Here is a 24,849-nt window from a genome sequence, read left to right as displayed (position 1 = left end):
TACTAATAAAATGTATCAAACCTGTGCGGCTGCAACAGCAATACAAACGGATTATCGTGCCTATCGTATCAAATAACCGACGTGGTGGTTTTTACCTGCGGAAAAATAAGCCAAGTGAATGTCATGACGTCATAAGTGTCGAATTCCACGAATTTTTGTCAAGACAAAGGGGGCTTTCTACACTGCAGAGAATTGTTCAGCACTTGCACTAAACAGGACATATCAGGACATCTTGACGGAATAAATCAAGTAGAAGGTAAACATTTGAACTCAAACATTGTGCACGTCAAGTTGTAGATACATAAGGTGGTCTAGAAAGTTGTCAACTGATGACGGTAAGTTACGTTTGAAAACTTTTGTCGTGCAACGCACCTCTCAAAGTGAGCTATCTCGGTCACTTTACGTTGCTTGTACAAAGTGTACTGATGAACTGCATTTTAAATGGGGTAAATATATTTACATTTTATGGGGAATAAAGTTGAATGTCACGAATGTGTCTAACACTCGCGAATTTCGAACACTTTTGGACGTGGCAGTCGGCCCTGTATCGTCCAGGGAGAATGTACCCCAAACGGCCGGCAGATGGCGATATTGAGTCATTTAATTTTACAGTCCAAAGAGCACGCATGCATGCAGCCGGATATATACACACTTTTCCCCGTGGACGAGTTCGTACATAAAACATTCAAGCTGCAAAGGCGTCGATTTCCTCCTTAACTAGATGTAACGGCGAGAAGGCGGGGAAAATATGCATACTTTCTTTATGAAACACAATTTTCCACCACCACGCTAGAGTGGCTAATGCTCATTTCTAATGTTAACGCCCAGCGTTCAACCAGGGCAAAGATATGGATATAATGATTAGATACTTACTTGTATTGTCTCCATCCTAACAATGGATTTGAAATGGTGGGCTGTCCAGCTCCCGTCTTGTCTTTGGATTTGTAGATAAGTCTCATTATTTTAATACTTTTTAAATATTCGATGAGGGGTTGAGTTAATCGCCTGTATTCAATGGAGAGTTAGATGCTATGCTAGCCTAATACATATACATAGACTGTCTCGAATTTCAACAGGGACAACTGCGATATAAAGTGTTTTTTCTCAGTCAGGTGCATCACACATATCACTCATAAAAACCTACGCATTACAAAACGTGTATTAAATAAGCATCACAAATCAAAATAGCAGTTTGTGTTCATCTTGACTCAGTTCGACACTGTCTCATTGCCCCCATACAAAAACCTTGTCAATTGCTTTATAGGCTGACTGCACCGATGCGAGCATTGCAAAATAAATTTAGAAATCTATGTTATTCAATTATTGCACCCACACTGCTCGCACACGCCAACGAGTGTCTAGCGCTAAGGGCAAAAATAGAACTCCTTTCTATTTCTGAGGCAAGTCCTGCCTCTCCCATCTCGTCATTGGTTTGTAGAAGCAGGTACGTGCCATCTCCTCAGGGTGATTGAAAGACAATGTTTTGCCGGTTGTTGTGGTAATACTATGAAAGTGTGCCAATCACCACATAAGTTCAAAGATGAAAAAGCCGGGAAGGAGGAGAGATGACTAGAAACGATTCGGTTGGCCGTTTTATGTGTGGATTTAGAGGACCTTGTGCATTTCAGGTAATATAACAACTCAATGTTAATATCCCAGGGCAATTAGCTAGCAACAGCAAGGTAGCTAAATAGGACAAATTAGCTAGCAAGTGGAAGCTAACTAGCTAAATTGCCATACATGTTTAATGCTTTTCAACCTGTCTCCAAATTAATGTAATTGGTTCAGAGTTTGTTTTGATATTTTAACCTACACGTCGTGATCGCATTTGGTGTAGGGGGACAAAATAAATGTATCCACGATAGCGCACAATGGCGCACTCGTGCAGCTGGTTTGGGTTCCGTGTAATAGTTAAGGATGTGTTCGCTTCGCCTCCCTCTCTCTGGCCTGGGCTCCATGCATTCCCTTTGGATGGTAAAATGAAACGATTCAATATCGGCATCTGCTGGCTGTGAGCTAGGGAAATGGTTTGGCTAGGGAGAATCAAGTCGAGTGTCTTCACAAGGAACCAAACGGGGGGACTAACTTGAACTTCCAATAATAAATGCTCATTTCCATTGCGAACATTTTTCCTATGTTGGAGTAATGATTACACACCGGGCAAGCATTCCTGTGCCATAAAGGTCCAGACATCTTGGCAGATATGGTGCCCTACTCTTGAGAAGCCGGAGCAGGGCTAGAACCAACTACCTTGCTGTCACAGGACAAAATGCAATAATTCCTTTGCTATAAAGGTTCAGTGGCCTCATTTATAACCGCTGCATACATTTCACACTAAATATCTGCATACGCCATTTCTGAAAAGACTCCGCACGTACAAAAATATTGAGATTTATATACTTGGCACACGCCATACACACCCATGTTTCCCGTTATAAATCAGACCGACCCGTCCTGAAACTGTGCATGTGTGAACAAGCAATAAAACTCAGCCTGAAAACACCCATCATTCACCTTTTATTGTGATGTATGTATGTGACCAATAAAAGGTTGTTTAATAACACCCTTATTTGCTTTATACTTTGGAAGTATTGGAATAAGGACGTTTCTAAAGGAAATGGCAAACTTGATCAAATGTCTCAGGAGTTGTTGGCAGTACGTTTTAATCTTTTACAGTGACATTGGCTGTATCTGACAGTTTCTGAAAGAAATCGTTTGAATTGAATAATTTGTGGATCGTTTGAATTAAATTATTTCAATTAAATCATGTTTTTATGTTGGCCACTGGGCACAGACGTCAATTCAACACATATTTCACGTTGCTTCAACATAATTTAATTGAAGTGACGTGTAAACAACGTTGATTTATTATCTAAATGTTGAAAGTGTGTGGACAAGGAAGAGAAACAAAAAGGTGCAGTTTGAGGCCATGTGGAGGAGAGTGATGCGGGCGCCGGAGATGGGGTTGTGAGCAGGTGGGTCTGGGAAGTTGTGATGTCGTTGATGTTTGTGTGTATGTGTGTTTTTTTTTATTTTTTGAAGAACAACAAATATATACCTCCCCAAAAAATTTAAATGGGATGTTGAAGGCCTGTAGGCTACTTGGACAGTATGAAACCATCAGTCAGAAAATGCGAGAAACTTATTCTGCAGTTTATGGGAAGCTAAGCACATTCTCACATCAAGTTACATTTTTATAAATGCCAACTTTTGCATGGCCTGGCGCACCCACATTTTGTGTTATATTTTGTACATACAGTGCCTTCAGAAAGTATTCACACCCTTTGACCTTCACATTTTGTTGTGTTACAGCCTGAATTTAAAATGGATGAAATTTAGATAATTTTTTGTCAATACCCCATAATGTCAAAGTGGAATTCTGTTTTCAATTGTTTTTACAAATTAACTAAAAATGAAAAGCTAAAATGTCTTGAGTCAATAACTATTCAACTCCTTTGTTATGGCAAGCCTAAATAAGTTCAGGAGTAGATATTTGCTTAACAAGTCACATAATATGTCGAATGGACTCACACTGTGTGCAATAATAGTGTTTAACATCATTTTTTATGACTACCTCATCACTGTACCCCACACATACAATTAATTATCTGTAAGGTCCCACAGTCGAGCAATGAATTTCAAACACAGATTTATTTGACCTTTATTTAACTAGGCAAGTCAGTTAAGAACAAATTCTTATTTTCAATGAGGGGCAGGGGCAGAACGACAGATTTGTACCTTGTCAGCTCGGGGATTTGAACTTGCAACCTTTCGGTTACTAGTCCAACGCTCTAACCACTAGGCTACAAAAATGTAAAAAGCATACATTGAATATCACTTTGAGCATAGTGAAGTTATTAGTTACACTTTGGATGGTGTATCAATACACCCAGTCATTACAAAGATACAGGCATCCTTCCTAACTCAGTGTATCAATACACCCAGTCATTACAAAGATACAGGCGTCTTTCCTAACTCAGTTGCCGGAGAGGAAGGAAACCTCTCAGGGATTTCACCATGAGGCCAATGGTGACTTTAAACAGTTACAGAGTTTAATGGCTCCTGTTTTCAACAGGGCACTAAAGTTATGCTGCAAAAAAATTTGGCAAACTTTTTGTTTGGGCAAATCCAATACAACACATTACTGAGTGCCACTCTCCATATTTTCAAGCATAGTGGTGGCTGCATCATGTTATAGGTATGCTTGTAATCATTAAGCACTGGGGAGTTTTTCAGGATACAAAAAGAAACAGAAAATCCAAATCTACACTGTAGTTACTTACCAATACATTTTACTTACTCAGGCAAGTCAGTTAAGAACAAATTCTTATTTACAATGACCCGGGTGACGCTGGGCCAATTGTGCGCCGCCCTATGGGACTCCCAATCACGGCTGGTTGTGATACAGCCTGGAATCAAACCAGGGTGTCTGTATTGACGCCTCTAGCACTGAGATGCAGTGCCTTAGACTGCTGCGCCACTCGGGAGCCCATTTTGAGCATAGTTAATGTTCCTGAGTGGCCAGGCCGAGTTACAATTTTGACTTAAATCGGCTTGAAAATCTAAGGCATGACCTGAAAAGGGTTGTCCAGCAATGATCAACACCCAATTTGACAGAGCTTGAAAAATGGGCAAATGTTTCATAATCTAGGTGTGGAAAGCTCTTAGAGACATATTACTCAGAAAGATTCACGGCTGTCATTGCTGCCAAATGTGCTTTTACAAAGTATTGACTCAAGGGTGTGAATACTTATGTAAATGAGAGATGTGTATTTAATTGTCAATAAATGTCTGTGTGTGTGTGTGTATGTATATATATATATTTTTTATCCATTTTGAATTCCGGCTGTAACACAACAAAATGTGGAATAAGTCAAGGGCTAGGAATCTTTCTGAAGGCACTGTACGTGTATGCACGGTTTATAAATGAGGCCCCAGACCACTTGGCAGAGGCAGTAGTACATTTGTAGGGTCCAGCGAGTCAACACTCATTATGATGGAATTTGATACCTGTCTTCATTCTATTTTGTTGTGCTTTGTCTCAGGATGTCAGGTAGAGCAGTCAGGCCAGACGAGGGTCTGATGATGATGCAGGAGCTTGAAGACCGTCTGAAGGAGCAGATTGATAAACTAGAGCACGTCCGCCTCTCTGCTACTGAGCTCAAAGACAACCTTTCTGGGGTTTGTTTGCACTATTTATTCTCTCACTCAACTACTATAGCCTATAGGCCTATTTCCCCCTTTTCTTATCTGAATACTGATCCACTACATACAGTGCATTCAGGAAGTATTCAGACCCCTTGAATTTTCCACATTTTGTTACGTTACAGCCTTAATCTAAAATGCATTCAATATTTTTTTTCATCAATCTACACAAAATACCCCATAATGTCAAAGCGAAAACAGGTTTTTAGAAATTTTTGTAAATGGATAAATAAAAAAATAAAAAAAACATACCTTATTTACATTAGAATTCAGACCCTTTGCTATGAGAAGAATGCAGAGAAGAATGGGAGAAACTCCCCAAATACAGGTGTGCCAAGCTTGTAGCGTCATACCCAAGAAGACTCGAGGCTGTAATCGCTGCCAAAAGTGCTTCAACAAAATACTGTGTAAAGGGTCTGAATACTAATGTAAATGTGATATTTCACTTTTTCATTTGTAATAAACTTGCAAAAAATTCTAAACCTGTTTTTGCTTTGTCATTATGGGTTATTGTGTGTAGATTGACAAGAAAAATACAATTTAATCAATTTGAGAATAAGGTAACAAAATGTGGAAAAAGTCAAATGGTCTGAATACTTTCCGAATGCACTGTACCTGTCCATGGAAGCCCCATTGAGCTCAGAGTGGGATTTATACATTTATATACATATATTTATCTGTTTCTACACCATTGCAGATCAATGGTGATCTGAACCAATCTATTGCTGACCATCTGGACTGGCTGGGTCAGCTGTCAGAGCGAGTGGAGACCCTTCAGATGAACACATCCGTCTTTGTTCAGGTGAGAGACAGGAGACATGGTGAAGGGACAGTTTTAACTGACAACTGCTTCTGTCTGTGTTAAGAAGAGGTGCATGGATTTCTATAATAGCATGGCTTTTGTGTGCAGATGAACCCGAAGCCTCGTACCTGGGGAGGGAAGCAGGGCTCCAGGCATGCTCCACGCTGGGGTCGACTCCACAGTCTGGCTGATGATGCCCAGTCTGAGTATGGCTGGTCCCCTATCCGCACACGACGCAACAGCGACGCTGCCTCCGAGATGTCCTGTGCCTGGTGACCTGGTAGCTCAGATGGATCAGTTGGTTGGACTTGGATCAGGGTGCTGGCAATACCGAGGGTTGTGTGTTTGAATTGCGTGGGACACGTACTACACTGATTGTGTTAACTGCAAGTTGCTTTGGATAAATTAGTCTGCTAAATGATCATACTAAAAGACATGATTACAACAAACTAAGCTGCAGACAAACACATTTTATATTATTTCAATGCCACAATATTAGTTGCTATCCTCTCACATTGCTGTAATTGTATCGAATAGTTGAACATTTCACTGCAGTGTGTTATTTGAGAAATTGACTTGTATTATGCAATATAGTTATTGTTTGTATTTTGTGTTCTTCTGTGGTGCTTTTCTCTCTCTTGTAAAATGTTTGTTGATGTTACTCAATGTTGCTATTATTCAAAGTTATTTGATTTTGTTTTGGTCTTCTCATTGTTGTGATCTTTTGCAGCTGCCAGCTATAACCAATGATGAAGCCACAACACCTCCATCTTGGCACTCTCCCTAGCATTGTACATTTATTTTTAGTGGAAGCTATAGAAATGCATTTATTAATGTCTACATTCGTTTTTGCCACATTTATTCTATTAGAGACACATGAATGCGTACTTTAAAATTAGATTATGTGAGCTAATCATTAAAACAAATCTTTTAACGTTCTCCCAATAGCTAATAGTATAATTGTTTTAGCTTACTAATGATACTGTCCCTACTACAACAAAAATACTTACACTGAACCAAAATGTAAACGCAACATGCAACAATTTCATTTTTTTTTAGATCATATAAGGAATTATTTGGGCCCTAATCTATGTATTTCACGACTCGGAATACAAATATGCATCTGTTGGTCGCAGATACCTTAAAAAAACTAAAGGAAAGGGTGTAGACCAGAGATCAGAGAACCAGTAGATCAGAGAAGCAGTTTGTATCTGGTGTGACCACCATTTGCCTCATGCAACGTGACACGTCTCTTTTGCATAGAGTTGATCAGGCTGTTGATTGTGGCCTGTGTAATGTTGTCCCACTCTTCAATGGCTGTGCGAAGTTGCTGGATATTGGCAGGAACTAGAACACGCTGTCGTATACATCGATCCATAGCATTCCAAACATGGGAAATGGGTGACATGTCTGTGTAGTATGCAGGCCATGGAAGAACTAGGACATTTCCAGACTCGAGTGATGTAAAGTACCTAAGTAAAAAATACTTTAAAGTACTACTTAAGTAGTTTTTTTTGGTGTATCTGTATTTACAATTTTATTTATGTTTAAAAAATTTGTTTTACTTCACTACATTCCTAAAGAAAATAATGTACTTTTTACTCCATATATTTTCCCTGACACCCAAAAGTACTTGTTACATTTTGACAGGAAAATGGTCCAATTCACACACATCAAGAGAACATCCTTGGTCATCCCTACTGCCTCTGATCAGGCGGACTCACTAAACAAATGTTTGTAAATTATGTCTTTAGTGTTGAAGTCTGCCCCTGGCTATCCGCTAATTAATAAAAAATAAATACAATTATGCCGTCTGGTTTGCTTAATATAAGGAATTTGAAATGGATTATACTTTTACTTTTGATACTTAAGTACATTTTAGCAATTCCATTTACTTTTGATACTTAAGTATATTGAAAACCAAATACTTTTAGATTTTTACTCAAGTAGTATTTTACTGGGTGACTTTTACTTGAGTCATTTTCTATTAAAGCATCTTTACTTTTACTCAAGTAAGACAATTGAGTACCTTTTCCACCACTGCCAGCTTCCAGGAATTGTGTACAGATCCTTGCGACAACAGCTGTGCATGATCATGCTGAAACATGAGCTGATGGCGACAGATCAATGACAATGGGCCTCAGGATCTCATCACAGTATATCTGTGCATTGAAATTACCGTTGATGAAATGCAATTGTGTTCGTTGCCCGTAGCTTATGCTTGCCCATACCATAACCCCACCGCCACTCTGTTCACAACGGCACACAGTCGTCCATCACCTGATTGGCTACTGCTGGCTAACACCTCTGTCCCGAAGCAAACGCAAGTTAGCCTCGAGCTAGGCCCATCTCCCGGCTAGCCGAAGAGGTCTACCAGCTAATTCTTGGGCTACAATTCCTCTTTTGCCAATTGGCCTGGACCCTTTATTGCCGACATGGAGCCCCTGTGATCCATCACGACTGGTCTGCCGACATAATCGTCCGAGGAGGTTTCAACAGGCTTTTCCGTTGCAACGATGCCAAAGACCCATCTGCTTTCCCCGGCCCGCTAGCTTTCTGAATTGTTGTGTCTCAAGCTTGCCTAGCGTAGTAGCGACTACCGAACGGCTCCCTGACTCATTTAATTGCTGCTCATTGGACCCTATGATCACTCGGCTACACATGCCTCTCACTAATGTCAATATGCCTTGTCTACTGCTGTTTAGGTTAGTTATTATTGTTTTATTTCACTATAGAGCCCCCAGCCCCGCCCAACTTGCCTTTGATAGCTCTTTTGTCCCACCCCCCCCCCCCCACACATGCGGAGACCTCACCTGGCTTAACTGGTGCCACCAGAGACACCGTTCTCATCGTCACTCAATGCCTAGGTTTACCTCCACTGTACTCACATCCTACCATACATTATGCCCTGAATCTATTCTACCACGTCCAGAAATCTGCTCCTTTTATTCTCTGTTCCCAACGCACTAGACAACCAGTTCTTATAGCCTTTAGCCGCACCCTTATCCTACTCCTCCTCTGTTCCTCTGGTGATGAAGAGGTTAACCCCTGTAGTCTCCAGTACCACACCTATTCCCCAGGCGCTCTCATTTGTAGACTTCTGTAACCATAAAAGCCTTGGTTTCATGCATGTTAACATCAGAAGCCTCCTCCCTAAGTTTGTTTTATTTACTGCTTTAGCACACTCCGCCAACCCTGATGTCCTAGCCATGTCTGAATCCTGGTTTAGGAAAGTCACCAAAAATGCATAAATTTCCATCCCCAACTACATTTTCCGACAAGATAGAACTGCCAAAGGGGGCGGAGTTGCAATCCACTGCAGAGATAGCCTGCAGTGTTTATCATACTATCCAGGTCCATGCCCAAGCAGTTCGAGCTTCTACTTCTAAAAATCCACCTTTCCAGAAACAAGTCTCTCACCGTTTCCGCTTGTTATAGACCCCCCTCATCCCCCAGCTGTTGCCTGGACACCATATGTGAATTGATTGCCCCCCATCTATCTTCAGAGTTCGTACTGTTAGGTGACCTAAACTGGGACATGCTTAACACCCCGGCCGTCCTACAATCTAAACTAGATCCCCTTAATCTCACACAAATTATCAAGGAACCTACCGTAACCATGGGCACCCTCATAGATATCATCCTGACAAACTTGCCCTCTAAATACACCTCTGCTGTCTTCAACCAGGATCTCAGCGATCACTGCCTCATTGCCTGCGTCCGTAATGGGTCCGTGGTCAAACGACCACCCCTCATCACTGTCAAACTCTCCCTAAAACACTTCAGCGAGCAGGCCTTTCTAATCGACCTGGCATGGGTATCCTGGAAGGATATTGACCGCATCCTGTCAGTAGAGGATGCCTGGTTGCTCTTTAAAAGTGCTTTCCTCACCATCTTAAATAAGAATGCCCCATTCAAAAAAAATTAGAACTAAGAACAGATAAAGCCCTTAGTTCACTCCAGACTTGACTGCCCTTGACCAGCACAAAAACATCCTATGGCGTACTGCATTATCATCGAATAACCCCTGCAATATGCAACTTTTCAGTGAAGTTAGGAACCAATATACACAGTCAGTTAGGACTGAGGCTAGCTTTTTCAAACAGAAATGTGCATCCTGTAGCACTAATTCCACAAAGTTTTGGGACACTGTAAAGTCCATGGAGAATAAGAGCACCTCCTCCCAGCTGCCCATTGCACTGAGGCTAGGAAACACTGTCACCACCGATAAATCTACGATAATCGATCATTTCTACAAGCATTTTTCCACGGCTGGCCATGCTTTCCACCTGGCTACCCCTACCCCGGCCAACAGCTCTGCACCCCCCACAGAAACTTGCCCAAGTTCCCCCGCTTCTCCTTCACCCAAATCCAGACAGCTGAAAGAGCTGCAAAATCTGGATCCCTACAAATCAGCAGGGCTAGACAATCTGGACCCTCTCTTTCTGAAATTATCCACCAAAATTGTTGCATCCCCTATTACTAGCCTCTTCAACCTCTCTTTCGTATCATCTGAGGTCCCCAAAGATTGGAAAGCTGCCGCGGTCATCCCTTTCTTCAAAAGGGGGAGACACTCTAGACCCAAACTGTTATAGACCTATATCCATCCTGCCCTGCCTTTCTAAAATCTTCAAAAGCCAAGTTAACAAACATATCATCGATATGTTGAATCCCACCGTACCTTCTCCACTATGCAATCTGGTTTCGGAGCTGGTCATCGGTGCACCTCAGCCACACTCAAGGTCCTAAATGATATCATAACCACCATCGATAAAAGACAGTACTGTGCAGCCGTCTTCATCGACCTGGCCAAGGCTTTCGACTCTGTCAATCACACATTCTTATTGGCAGACTCAATGGCCTTGTTTTCTCAAATGACTGCCTCACCAACTACTTCTCAGACAGAGTTCAGTGTGTCAAATCGGAGGGCCTGTTGTCCGGACCTCTGGCAATCTCTATGGGGGTGCCACAGGGTTTAATTCTCGGGCTGGTGACTCTCTGATCCAACTCTACGCAGATGACACCATTATGTATACATCTGGCCCTTCTTCGGACACTGTGCTAACAAACCTAACAAGCTTCAATGCCATACAACACTCCTTCCGTGGCCTCCAACTGCTTTTAAATGCTAGTAAAACTACATAAATGCTCTTCAACCGATTGCTGCCCGCACCCGCCTGCCCAACTAGCATCACTACTCTGGACGGTTTTGACTTAGATTATGTGGACAACTACAAATACCTAGGTGTCTGGTTAGACTGTAAACTCTCCTTCCAGACTCACTTCACTCATGCTGCCAAACATACCCCCGTAAAACTGACTATCCTACCGATTCTTGACTTCGGCGATGTCATTTACAAAATAGCCTCCAACAATTTACTCAGCAAATTGGATGTAGTCTATCACAATGCCATCTGTTTTATCACCAAAGCCCCAAAAACTACCCACCACTGCGACCTGTATGCTCTCATTGGCTGGCCCTCGCTACATATTCGTCACCAAACCCACTGGCTCCAGGTCATCTATAAGTCTTTGACAGGTATAACCCCGCCTTATCTCAGCTCACTGGTCACCATAGCAACACCCATCTGTAGCATGTGCACCAGCAGGTATATTTCACTGGTCATCCCTAAAGCCAACATTTCCTTTGGCCGCCTTTCCTTCCAGTTCTCTGCTGCCAATGACTAGAACGAATTGCAAAAATCACTGAAGCTGGAGATTTATATCTCCCTCTGTAACTTTAAGCATCAGCTGTCAGAGCAGTTTACCGATCACTGTACCAATACACAGCCCATCTGTAAATAGCACACCCAACTACCTCGTCCCATATTGTTATTTATTTTATTATTTTTTGCTCTTTTGCACCCCAGTATCTCTACTTGCACATCATCATCTGCACATCTATAATTCCAGTGTTAATGCTAAATTGTAATTATTTCACCTCTATGGCCTATTTATTGCCTTACCTCCCTAATCTTACTACATTTGCACACACTGTACAGTCGTGGCCAAAAGTTTTGAGAATGATACATATTAATTTTCACATTGTCTGCTGCCTCAGTTTGTATGATAGCAATTTGCATATACTCCAGCATGTTATAAAGAGTGATCAGATTAATTGCAATTAATTGCAAAGTCCCTCTTTGCCATGCAAATGAACTGAATCCCCAAAAAACATTTCCACTGCATTTCAGCCCTGCCACAAAAGGACCAGCTGACATCATGTCAGTGATTCTCTCGTTAACACAGGTGTGAGTGTTGACGAGGACAAGGCTGGAGATCACGCTGTCATGCTGATTGAGTTCAAATAACAGACTGGAAGCTTCAAAAGGAGGGTGGTGCTTGGAATCATTGTTCTTCCTCTGTCAACCACAGTTACCTGCAAGGAAACATGTGCCGTCATCATTACTTTGCACAAAAAAGGCTTCACAGGCAGGGATATTGCTGCCAGTAGGATTGCATCTAAATCAACCATTTATACGGATCATCAAGAACTTCAAGGAGAGCGGTTCAGTTGTTGTGAAGAAGGCTTCAGTGCGCCCAAGAATGTCCAGCAAGCGCCAGGACCGTCTCCTAAAGATGAGTCAGCTGCTGGATCAGGGCACCACCAGTCCAAGATTGCTCAGGAATGGCAGCAGGCAGGTGTGACGCACAGTGAGGCGAAGACTTTTGGAGGATGGCCTGATGTCAAGAAGGGCAGCAAAGAAGCCACTTCTCTCCAGGAAAAACATCAGGAACAGACTGATATTCTGCAAAAGGTACAGGGATTGGACTGCTGAGGACTGGGGTAAAGTCATTTTCTATGATGAATCCCCTTTCCGATTGTTTGGGGCATCCGGAAAAAAGCTTGTCCGGAGAAGACAAGGTAAGCGCTACCATCAGTCCTGTGTCATGCCAACAGCAAAGCATCCTGAGACCATTCATGTGTGGGGTTGCTTCTCAGCCAAAAGAGTGGGCTCACTCACAATTTTGCCTAAGAACACAGCCATGAATAAGGAATGGTACCAACACATCCTCTGAGAGCAACTTCTCCCAACCATCCAGGAACAGTTTGGTGCCAAACAATGCCTTTTCCAGCATGATGGAGCACCTTGCCATAAGGCAAAAGTGATTACTAAGTGGCTTGGGGAACAAAACATCGATATTTTGGGTCCATGGCCAGGAAACTCCCCAGACCTTAATCCCACTGAGAACTTGGGGTCAATCCTCAAGAGACGGGTGGACAAACAAAACCCCACAAATTCTGACAAACTCCAAGCATTGATTATGCAAGAATGGGCTGCCATCAGTGAGGATGTGGCCCAGAAGTTAACTGAAAGCATGCCAGGGTGGATTGCAGAGGTCTTGAAAAAGAAGGGTCAACACTGCAAATATTGACTCTTTGCATCAACTTCATGTACTGTAATTCTCAATAAAAGCCTTTGACTCTTATGAAATGGTTGTAATTATACAATGTATTCCATAATAACATCTGACAAAAATATCTAAAGACACTGAAGCAGCAAACTTTGTGGAAATTAATATTTGTGTAATTCTCAACATTTTTGGCCTCGACTGTACATAGATTTTTCTATTGTGTTATTGTACGTTTGTTTATCCCACGTGTAACTTTGTGTTGTTGTTTTCATTGCACTGCTTTGCTTAATCTAGGCCAGGTCGCAGTTGTAAATGAGAACTTGTTCTCAACTGGCCTACCTGGTTAAATAAAGGTGAAATAAAAATGTTAAAATATCAGTACAGTTGAAAGCAGGATTCATCCTTGAAGAGGACACTTCTCCAGCGTGACAGTGGCCATGGAACGTGAGCATTTTCCTACTGAAGCTGGTTACGACACCAAACTGGAGTCAGGTCAAGACCTTGATGAGGATAAATTATTTGGTTGTGCAAACCCACAGTTGTCCAGGTGGCTGGTCTCAGACAATCATGCAGGTGAAGAAGCCAAATGTGGAGGTCCTGGGCTGGCGTGGTTTCATGTAGTCTGCCATTCTGAGGCTGGTTGGACGTACAGCCAAATTCTCTAAAACAATGTTAGGAGGCGGCTTATGGTAGAGAAATTAACATTCAATTCTCTGGCAACAGCTCTGATGGACATTCTTGCTGTCAGCATGCCAATTGCATGCTACCTCAGAATTTGAGATATCTGTGGCATTGTGACAAAACTGCACATTTTAGAGTTGCCTTTTATTGTAATAATGATCATGCTGTTTAATCAGCTTCTTGATATGCCACACATGTCAGGTGGATGGGTTACCTTGACAAAGGAGAAATGCTCACTAACAGGGATATAAACTAATTTGTGCACAACATTTGAGAGAAATAAGCTTTTTGTGCACATGGAACAATTCTGGGATCTTTCATTTATGCTCATGAAACTTGGGACCAACACTTTACATGCTGCGTTTATATTTTTGTTCAGTGTAAATACATGTAATTTTGTCCTTGAAGCATTTAATTGAAATACTGTAGCATTCTATTCATTCCTATGGAGGACTGCTCATACTGGGGAGTGGCTATATGGGCGACCGGTGGCTTCAAAGTCTCTCTCAAGGGCCAATACATAGCATCAGCAATACATAATTGGCTAATCTTACCTAAAAAGTGTACACCTTGTTACGTAGTTATCTCAGTGTATAATAAAGAAAATACCCTCAACACAATCTGCGTATGCATGTTGAACCATTTTTAAACCTGTTCCACAACAATAATAGGCAAATTCCATCAAATACTAAATTAAATCATCAGGAGTTAAAGGCTACAGAGAAAAATTACTAAGTTCATTCCAGTATGTATTTGTAACCTTGTTGATGACCTGTTTTATAGTAACTGTTAAAATGGAGCCAGAGCAATCGAAGCCAGGCTCCTGCACCTTGGGTCAAAGGGGGAGCCGAGCTCCAGCATCTTATGGGTCCAAAGAGAAAAGGATGATAAACTCTTAGGGTTATTATTGCCAAGGTTTGAGCCAAGGTGTGGACATGAAGCTAGAGTTATGGCTAGGGTAAGGGTTACGCCAGGGTGTGGACATAAAGTTAGAATTATAATGTATTACCAGTCTAGGATTGGGGTTGGTGCTACAGCTATAAGTACAATATTTCCAGTCTAGGGTTAAATTTAGGGTTATGGTTGGCTCTACAGCTGTACATGTATTACCAGCCTAGGGTTAGAGTTATGGTTTGGTTGTTTCCATAGCTTTAAGTACAATGTATTACTAGGGTTATGGTTTTGGTTTGTGCTACAGCTCTAAGTACAATGTATTACCAGTCTACTTTTAGGGTTGAGGTAAGGGTTAGGGTTGAACCGGGGTGTGGACATGAAGTTAGGGTTAGGATGGACATTTGCCTGGCTGATGCGACCCATGTGGTACACAGCAGACTTGGAGGAGGACTTCGAGTTTGTATCAGCCAGACTAGCTGGACATGGGGCAAGAGGAAAGTGTGGAGAGATGGCAGCTGACAGGGCATGGCTCAACCCCAATCTTAACTCTACACCTTCAAATAGAGGCTCCTCCACTCCACCTCTGAATTCCCAATCCAGTGGAGACTGCTGAGGGGAGGATTACTCATAATAATGGTTGGAATGGAGTCAGTGGAATGGTATCAAACAAGTGATTTCCATGTGGTTGATACCATTCAATTGACTGCATTACAATCATTATTATGAGCCATCCTCCCCTCGGCAGCCTCCACCCATGTTTATATTGCTACAGTACATTGTATGGATACTTAATATCAACCACTATTACATTATGAACACGGGATACTTTGTAACATCAAGCAATTAATACTGGTTATCACAATAACCACAGCCAATAAGTCAAATCTGGCTATATCGTAAAAAATGAATGAAAGCAAAAATGTGCTCTATGATCAAAATTTAAGGTTAGGCATAAAGTAAACACTGTGGTTAAGGTTACTACTTTGTTGTTACGGTAACATGTAACATCAACCTATGAAGACTGGAAAACAAACATTTTACCCTGCACCACCTGAAGAAACTAAGAAAAGACATTAACATTAACTGTATTTTTTGTGTATAGCATCCAGAAACAGTTTTGCATTTATTTTGACATTGTCTCTTTGTAAAGAAATTATGTCAAGATATTCATAGTTTTATAATTGTTAATATTCTTGATGACTTTTGTTTGTTATGTGAGAATGTGCTGCTCGGTTTCCTTAACTATAATAAGTATAAAGACATTTTTTTTAACCTCATAAATCTAATTGTGCTAATGGGAAATATGAATAAATGTAAATTCACTAATAAAAAAAACATCTTCCATGTTTTGTATAAGGAATTCGAGCAGTACATTAAGACCACTCTACATTCTTCTAACAAGAAAGCTGTTAAAACAATCAATACGTGCGTATATTTTAAGGTCTTTGTATAATCTGTAATTTGTTGTAACCCCTTGAATATTGTATCATTGTCTTTTTGTATACTTCTTGTATGTATACAGGTGTTTCTGCAATAAATAAAAAAACATAGATCATTGACATTTCCTTTGTTCTCAAGCACTTCCTTTTTAACAGCAGAGGTCACTGTAGATCTAGGTTAACATATCTGAGGTTGTTTTGAATAAAGCTTTGGATTTGAAAGAAGCGTGGGTGTTTGTTATTAGTTCGTCGTTTGTTGTTGTTGTCAAAGCAAGCGTAGGAAAGAAGTAGCCTTACGTCGCCAGATATCGTTTTGATACCCAGGCATTTAACGTTAGCTTTATTTTTGTATAATTATTGTCGTTACGGCTATCGAATAATTCCTGGAAACAATGGCAGAAAGCGACTGGGACACCGTGACGGTTTTGAGGAAGAAGGGTCCGACTGCTGCGCAGGCCAAATCTAAGCAGGTAGCTAGCTGCTAGCTAGAGCAGCTAGCATTAGCCACTTAGCATGTGAACCTGAGAAACAACTCGATATATTGTAAATAAATATGCGATTTAATTAATCAAACCACTGAGCCCATGTAGGCTGCACACTGTCACTGGCAGGGAAGCTTGCTAATAAATCCCGGGGATTTGATTGTGACCTCGCCTCTCCCTGGCGTTTCCTGCTCGGTAAAACGGTCGACGTGGACAGAAATAGCAACTATGTGGGTTGGCGTCTAATCATTTGACTGACGTCGATGAATTGGACTTTTATCAAACATTTTCTGCGTTTTTCGTAGCCTGTGTTTTGATTCTGTGTTGGATCAGCCCCCCTGGCCTGGCCTACTCGTCAGCTGTACAAGCTAACTAAATATATCCCTGTGTTATGGAACGATGTAGAGTACATTTGAATAATATGCCATGTTTTGTCTAGGCTATCACAGCTGCACAGAGACGTGGAGAAGACCTCGAGACTACTAAGAAATGTAAGCCTTGTTCTATACAGCAATCCATGCAAGGTGCAATCCACCAACTCCCCTACTGGGAAGTCTGGGACATGAAGGATTGATTTCTGAATTAAATTATGTTATGGCTTGTTTATGCTTACCATGCCAATGAATGTCTCCACAGGGTCTGCAGGGCAGAACAAGCAGCACCTGATGACCAAGAACACGGCCAAGCTGGACCGTGAGACGGAGGAGCTGCAGCACCAGCGGGTCTCCCTGGAGGTGGGAAAGGTCATCCAGCAGGGACGCCAGAACAAGGGCCTCACCCAGAAAGACCTAGCCACTGTGAGTAATGCTACCGCAAACCCATATGACTCATTAAGATATTGGTGCATTTCTGTGGCTTCCTTGTCTCCTCTGCACTCATCTAAACACAGTGTAGGTGAAAATTATGTCCAATACTTTCACATCAGTACATATGAGGATGGGAGGACACTTTGAAGATGCCTCCAATGTATGTGTACCTTAAAATTGATGGCCTCAGTGATGATTGACATTTCAACAGTTTGACTGTACAGTGCATTTGGAAAGTATTCAGACCCTTTGCCTTTTTCCACATTTTGTTACATTACAGCCTTATTCTAAAATTGATTAAATTATTTCCCCCCCTCAATCTACACACAACACCACATAATGACAAAGTGAAAACAGGTTTCTAGAAATTGTAGCTTATTTATTCAAAGTAAAAAATGGATACCTTATTTACTTAAGCATTCAGACCCTTTGCTATGAGACTCGAAATTGAGCTTAGGTGCATCCTGTTTCCATTGATTGTCCTTGAGATGTTTTCTTAAGTCCACCTGTGGTAAATTCATTTAAATGGACATGATTTGGAAAGGCACACACCAGTCTATATAAGATACCACAATTGACAGTGCATGTCAGAGCAAACACCAAGCCTAGAGGTCGAAGGAATTGTCTGTAGAGTTCCGAGACTGGATTGTGTCAAGGCACAGATCTGGGGAAGGGTACCAAAACATTTCTGTAGCATTGATGGTCCCCAATAACACAGTAGCCTCCATTTTTCAATTAAATAAGTTTGGAACCACCAAGACTCTTCCTAGAGCTGGCCGCCTGGCCAAACTGAGCAGTCGGGGGGAGAAGTGCCTTTGTCAGGGAAGTGACCAAGAACCCGATGGCCACTCTTACAGAGTTCCTCTGTGGAGAGGGGAGAACCTTCCAGAAGGACAAGCATCTCTGCAGCACTCCGCTAATCAGGCCTTTATGGTAGAGTGGCCAGACGGATACTTTCTGAATGCACTGTAGGTCTAAATAGAATAAACATTTTAGGTTACAGATTTTTCCTGACATCTCTTTTGGCTTTCACTTTCAGAAAATCAATGAGAAGCCTCAGGTCATTGCTGACTATGAGTGTGGGAAAGCAATTCCCAACAATCAGGTCATGGGAAAGATTGAGAGAGCAATCGGTGAGTGGAATCTGGGAAAGACTCACACTGACATTTTTCCTAATCAACCCCTATGTTTAATCAGGTCTCGGAGTAGTATGCCACCTTATTCATCTGTACTTTGGATTTTACCATTGGTACTTTTTTTGTCTGACATCGCAACTTTTTGTTCACAGGTTTGAAACTGCGCGGGAAAGATATTGGACTGCCCCTGGAGGCAAAACCCAAGAAGAAATGAGGACAAAGCCTCGAAATCAGCCCCCCCTTTCCCCATGTACCCCACTTTCATCCCCAAGTCCCCTTCCATTATCCCCACCTCCCTACTCCGCTATGACCCTGCCCCCACCCACCCCCCACCCCCACCCACCTGGGCTGAGCTCCACCTGTCCTGCTACAGGACCTGGTGATCCACCATGTTACAAGCTGCATATACTGACAAGTCATCACAAAATACTTCTTATAAACAATGATTGAATGCATTGCAAAACTTGCAAACCAAAAGTGCTGTGAAATGTAATTTTTATTTAGTTCGCTACTGCTTTGGCATTAACTTATTTTGGGATGTTTGAAACAGACTAGGTGAATTTTACCATGGCCATGTGCATCAATTTTACTTTTTCTCGGAGCATGTTCTTTATCCATTTCGGAAGTGCTTGTTTGTGGCCTTTTCAGACCCATTGTATATTAGGTCATTACAATATGAACATGTCCTCCTGCTGTAGCTTGGTTTTGAATTTAAAATAAAGTTTGGCAGTCTACTTGTCATCTGATGGTTATTTAGAATGTTTTCTTCAGTTTTACATTAGAGAAGGCCTTGAAATAAGATATTTTGGTGTCCTACGTTACTAGCAGTAATAAAACCAGTCTGACACTGGCCCTGTACTCACTCAGGTTCTACAATGAATGTACAACCCATTTGATACAACCAATATTTTTTTATGAGTTTGCACAAAAGCACTATGCCAAGTAAAGGGAAGTGAAACTATTTGTATGGGTGAGTAGGGCCATGAGTTGTATGGGTTAGATGTTGCTCGCATAGAGGTTGAACTGTCGCAAGTGGCTCACCACTATACCTAAAGTGGACATTGCCATTGACTGTACGGAGTCGCGTTTACAAGTTTGAACACTGGAACGTGATGTAATCTACAACTTGATTAGGATGATTTTTCGATTTGAGTAATTATTTCTATATAGCCTACACTTTCTCGTTCTCAACATTAACGCGGGAGTGGCTTCATGACAATGATCGCAAGAGCAGCTGCTCACCGATTTGATGGTTTCAACTCAGTTCCACCTAGACACCGCCAAAGCATCCACTATGCATGCTGGTGTCTGCTACGGCTGGTTAACGCTAAATCTGATTGAGGGCTCTGTTCAATCTGTAAAACTGAAGCGTTACAGATTTGGTGTAAGGTCATTTCCAATTAAGCCGACATAAGCAGTTTAACGTGAATGCAGTCTGCTAAAGCGGGAACATTGCCTTTAAATTTCAATCATGCTGTAAAACTGAACTTCTGCAATGCGGATTGAATAGAGCCGTAAAGCGGCAATAAACAGAAGAAACAATAACAAAGCAACCTCAACTGTTGGGTACCACAAGTTGAATTAAGCTCATGAGTTATGTTCTTTAAGAATCAATGGGTATATATTAATTTTTAAGTCCAAAAATGGATGTGGCAACTGCTGATTGCCTCTTTAATCTAGACCTTAATTAGTTTAATTTAACATTGTTAGATTTCCTGTTGTGCCAAAAGCAAGGACAATATTGATATTGTATCTTGCTCTGTGACCTGGTAACTGAGCCTACCTTAAGGCTAAATAATATTGATCAGGCATCATTTGGCTTAGGTGGCTTATAATGCCAGTCCTTGATTTGTTTTCAGACCAACGGCAGCCCTGCCAGTGCCACTCTATAATGCTCAACTCTGGACCATTTTTTTGTTGTTCACCTGTAATCAGGGACTGATTTAGACCTGGGACACCAGGTGGGTGCAATTAATTATCAGGTAGAACAGAAAACCAGCAGGCTCTGGACCTCGTAAGAGTCAGTGGAGGCTGGTGGGAGGAGTGCTCAATACTTGTCCAATACTGCCCCTTGAGGGTGCTGTTCCAAGATTTGAGTTTACATTCTTTCTTAAGGTATAGCCTACAATTGGTTTTGGCCTAGGGCTCAATTAAATCAGATCAGGTTTAGCCAACATCTGCATAGTGGTTGTTTTGGAGGTGGAACTGCTTTAGAACTGTTAAATCCACAAGTGGCTCCCCACATTATACCTGATGGATGCAATTAATTATCAGGTAGAACAGAAAACCAGCAGACTCTGGACCTCGTATGGTAAGAGTCAGTGGGGGCTGGTGGGAGAAGCTATAAGAGGATGGGCTCATTGTAATGTCTGGAATGGAATGTGGTGGTTTCCACTTTGATAGCATTCCATTTATTCCATTACAGCCATTACAATGAGCCCATCCTCCGATAACTCCTACCACCATTCTCCACTGGTAAGAGTTGAATACCCCCTCGCCCCAACCTGGGCTTGAACCATTCAACCTCAAAGTATCGTTGCCTATCGCTCCACAAAAGCTGCTGTCCTTGCAGAGCAAGGGAATCAACTACTTCCAAGGGCTCAGAGCAAGTGATGTCGCCGATTGAAATGCTACTAGCGTGTCTAGCTAGCCATTTCACACCGGTTACACCGACATAGGCTATAGATAGCAAACAAATGCTGTTTTTTTGTAGGCACTAACTCCGCCATGGTTCGTTGGACAAAGCCTATGGGAAAATGAATGGAGATCTTATACATTTTACTCTTTGAGCTAATCTTCATCAACTGTCACATTTTGTGAATTTTGGAGCATTTGTGTAATCGAAAAAAAGCACATCAAGGCTACATAATTCATAAAGGTCATCTTAACTAACAATGTATAGGGTGGTGCACAATTGGCCCTGCATAATTAAAAAATATATATATAATTGTAACTCATAAAACAAAACGTATAAGATCCCCTAAGCCTCTTAACCGAGTTTATCCAAACCCCCTATTGTTTCTACATTAATTTCCCCATAGGAATGGCTGAATAAACCAGTGGTAACTCATTTCATTTTTTTAGGACTACAAACTGGCAAGCTCTTTTGCCATGAGGCATTTATAAGCCATTGAACAGCGGTATATCAACTATGCCATCGTATGGGAGGCCATTGAACAGCAGTAAATATTGCATATTTTACTAAACAAAATGTCTACTTTTATTATGCTATGCTAATTAACTTATTTCCCAAATTCCCCATGCTACTTGGGTGAGAAACCTGGATGCGATGTTTCACCGACCACAGATTGTCCCTCAATAATTGAAGGGCTGAATGTATAACATGAAGTAGTTAACCATTTCAAGCTAAAATTCAACAAATAAACCTTTCATTTCATGTTCAAAATATATTTAAAATATTTATTAGATAGAGGGAGGCTGACCCGACACCCTTGATTTACACACCAAATATTATATTATTTCAACACATTGGAAACACACTAGCATACAAAGAACAACAGTAACAAAAACTGGATTCTAAAGCTCCGTACAATGGTAGATCACCCTGTTTAAACCTAACTGAGCCCTGCAATCACATGTCCAGTCCACATCAAGTCAGCTTCTATGATTGGGCACTTCGACAGAGAGATCCTAGGTCAACCAATAGTTTCTACTGAAGAGATGGGTGCTGGTGCCACAACAGTCAAAAACACAAATTCCCTGGAAGTGACAGCATCAATGCCATACCTCACCAGTCATCATTGAAAGAATGCATGTCCACTTATTGACAGCTGACTGTCTGTTCAGTGAAGTATCAGGGACTCTTGCAGAATAGTCAACATTCATGGCAATATATAATTCCCAATATATATATATTACTTTGCATACCAGTATACAGTTTGTTTTATAGGAACTCTGTAGATTCAGTCTGAAATTGCCCTTAACTCACACATTTTCATGTGTAAAATAAAATGCATTTAATCTCATTTAAGAAAAATGTCACTAACCCCTCCCTGTAGGTGAGCCCTTATTCACTCAGATTGAAACAACTGCCTCCATACAATGTTGTATGGCTGGATAGTGTACTGTACGTACTCTCCCTCATCAACTGTCCATGCAATAGTACAGTATAGATCTATGGTGTATTCCTGGTAAAACTTGAGAGTATCCTGCATAGTGCATCCAAGTCCCTTCTCTCAGGTTCTCCTCTCTTGGTTCTGCTTTTGGTTGCCCACACCATTCCCGTCACTGTATGACACACAGCTCAGTACTGTCTTGATTACGTGGATCTCCGGTCCTGTCTAAGTGTTCCTCAATGTGGCGTGTATCATAGACTCCTTCTGGGCCCCTCTCCTGTACCTCCTCTGGGGGCAGCAGACTCTGTCTCAGCTCCATCAGAAGGTCCCGTCCCTCGCTGGACGGCAAGTTGCCTAGGTAGTACAGAGGGGCCAGCTCCACCAACCTGCACAGGAAACATTAATAGGCCAAGGTTACCGAAGTAGGTTATCAATGTAATGCACTTAAATGCCTAGTTTACCTCAATGTAATGACATGTGCACATCTCAGAAGATTGCTATATCATATTGACCTGGTTCCAGAGAAGTTTAATGCTTCTCGTTGTGCGATCTGATCTGATCACAAAAGACAACCTGGTATGCACCACTATCCTCTGACACATAGTACAGTTTACTGTTTATCAGAGGACTAGTATTCTAAAAGGAAGTAAAGACACTAGAGGTTGGCCGATTATGATTTTTCAAAGCCGATACCGATTATTGGAGGACCAAAAAAGCCAATACCGTTTAATCGGACGATTTTTATTTATATTTGTAATAATGACAATTACAACAATACTGAATGAACACTTACTTTAACTTAATATAATACATCAATAAAATCTATTTAGCCTCAAATAAATAATCAGACGTGTTCAATTTGGTTTAAATAATGCAAAAACAGGGCGGCGCAGTGGTTAAGGGTGCTGTACTGCAGCACCAGCTGTACCACCAGAGACCCTGGGTTCGCGCCCAGGCTCTGTCGTAACCGGCCGCGACCGGGAGGTGCGTGGGGCGACGCACAATTGGCCTAGTGGCCACAATTGGCCACAATTGGCCGAGTTAGGGAGGGGTTGGCCGGTAGGGATATCCTTGTCTCATCGCGCACCAGCGACTCCTGTGGCGGGCCGGGCACAGTGCGCGCTAACCAAGGTTGCCAGGTGCACAGTGTTTCCTCTGACACATTGGTGCGGCTGGCATCCGGGTTGGATGCGCGCTGTGTTAAGAAGCAGTGCGGCTTGGTTGGGTTGTGCATCGGAGGACGCATGACTTTCAACCTTCGTCTCTCCCGAGCCCGTACGGGAGTTGTAGGGATGAGACAAGATAGTAGCTACTAAACAATTGGATACCACGAAATTGGGGAGAAAACGGGGTCAAATTAAAAAATATATATATAATAATATTTCAAAAACAAAGTGTTGGAGAAGAAAGTTAAAGTGCAATATGTGCCATGTAAGAAAGCTAACATTTAAGTTCCTTGCTCAGAACATGAGAACATATGAAAGCTGGCGGTTCCTTTTAACATAAGTCTTCAATATTCCCAGGTAAGAAGTTTTAGGTTGTAGTTATTATAGGAATTATAGGACTATTTCTCTCTATACCATTTGTATGTCATATACCTTTGACTACTGGATGTTCTTATAGGCACTTTAGTATTGCCAGTGTAACAGTATAGCGTCCGTCCCTCTCCTCGCTCCTCCCTGGGCTCGAACCAGCAACACAACGACAACAGCCACCATCGAAGCAGCGTCACCCAGAACAAGGGGAACAACTTCTAGAAGGCTCAGAGCGAGTGACGTTTGAAACACTATTAGCGCGCGCTAACTAGCTAGCCACTTCACTTAAGTTACACCAGCCTCATCTCGGGAGTTGATAGGCTTGAAGTCATAAACAGCGCAATGCTTGACACACAACGAAGAGCTGCTGGCAAAACGCACAAAAGTGCTGTTTTAATGAATGTTTATGCACCTGCTTCTGCCTACCACCGCTCAGT

General features: G+C 41.8%; 3 protein-coding genes across 5 annotated transcripts in view; 2 read left to right on the top strand and 1 right to left on the bottom strand.

Moving 5' to 3' along the window:
• Nucleotides 1–141: 141 nt before the first annotated feature.
• Nucleotides 142–7,811, top strand: LOC149970398 (uncharacterized). Its single transcript, XM_090226872.1, has 4 exons — nt 142–256; nt 5,046–5,181; nt 5,903–6,007; nt 6,116–7,811. Exons 2-4 carry the CDS (start codon nt 5,047–5,049, stop codon nt 6,281–6,283), a joined length of 408 nt encoding a protein of 135 aa, XP_090082998.1. The 5' UTR covers nt 142–256; nt 5,046; the 3' UTR covers nt 6,284–7,811.
• Nucleotides 7,812–16,523: 8,712 nt separating this feature from the next.
• LOC110509830 (endothelial differentiation-related factor 1 homolog) lies at nt 16,524–19,542 on the top strand. 3 transcript variants are annotated; one of them, XM_036968119.2, is made up of 5 exons: nt 16,524–16,847; nt 17,299–17,350; nt 17,496–17,656; nt 18,705–18,798; nt 18,954–19,542. In XM_036968119.2, exons 1-5 carry the CDS (start codon nt 16,770–16,772, stop codon nt 19,013–19,015), a joined length of 447 nt encoding a protein of 148 aa, XP_036824014.1. In that variant the 5' UTR covers nt 16,524–16,769; the 3' UTR covers nt 19,016–19,542. The 3 variants fall into 3 exon arrangements, with proteins under 3 accessions (XP_036824014.1, XP_090082984.1, XP_090082982.1); XM_090226858.1 differs by having other exon boundaries at nt 16,533–16,604; XM_090226856.1 differs by having other exon boundaries at nt 16,543–17,089.
• Nucleotides 19,543–22,207: 2,665 nt separating this feature from the next.
• LOC110509832 (ATP-dependent RNA helicase homolog DQX1) overlaps nt 22,208–24,849 on the bottom strand; it is a 30,530-nt gene continuing 27,888 nt past the window's right edge. The window contains exon 12 of the mRNA XM_036967795.2: nt 22,208–23,263. Coding sequence (XP_036823690.2) covers nt 23,047–23,263 — 217 coding nt within the window. The 3' untranslated portion in view covers nt 22,208–23,046. The remainder of the gene's footprint in view (nt 23,264–24,849) is intronic.

Source organism: Oncorhynchus mykiss, chromosome 29 (assembly GCF_057628025.1).
Source record: "Oncorhynchus mykiss isolate SJ-2025 chromosome 29, ASM5762802v1, whole genome shotgun sequence".
In the NCBI taxonomy this organism is placed as follows: domain Eukaryota; kingdom Metazoa; phylum Chordata; class Actinopteri; order Salmoniformes; family Salmonidae; genus Oncorhynchus; species Oncorhynchus mykiss.
The sequence above is the reverse complement of the archived record's forward strand: the minus strand, read 5'-3'. Positions and strand labels throughout refer to the sequence as shown.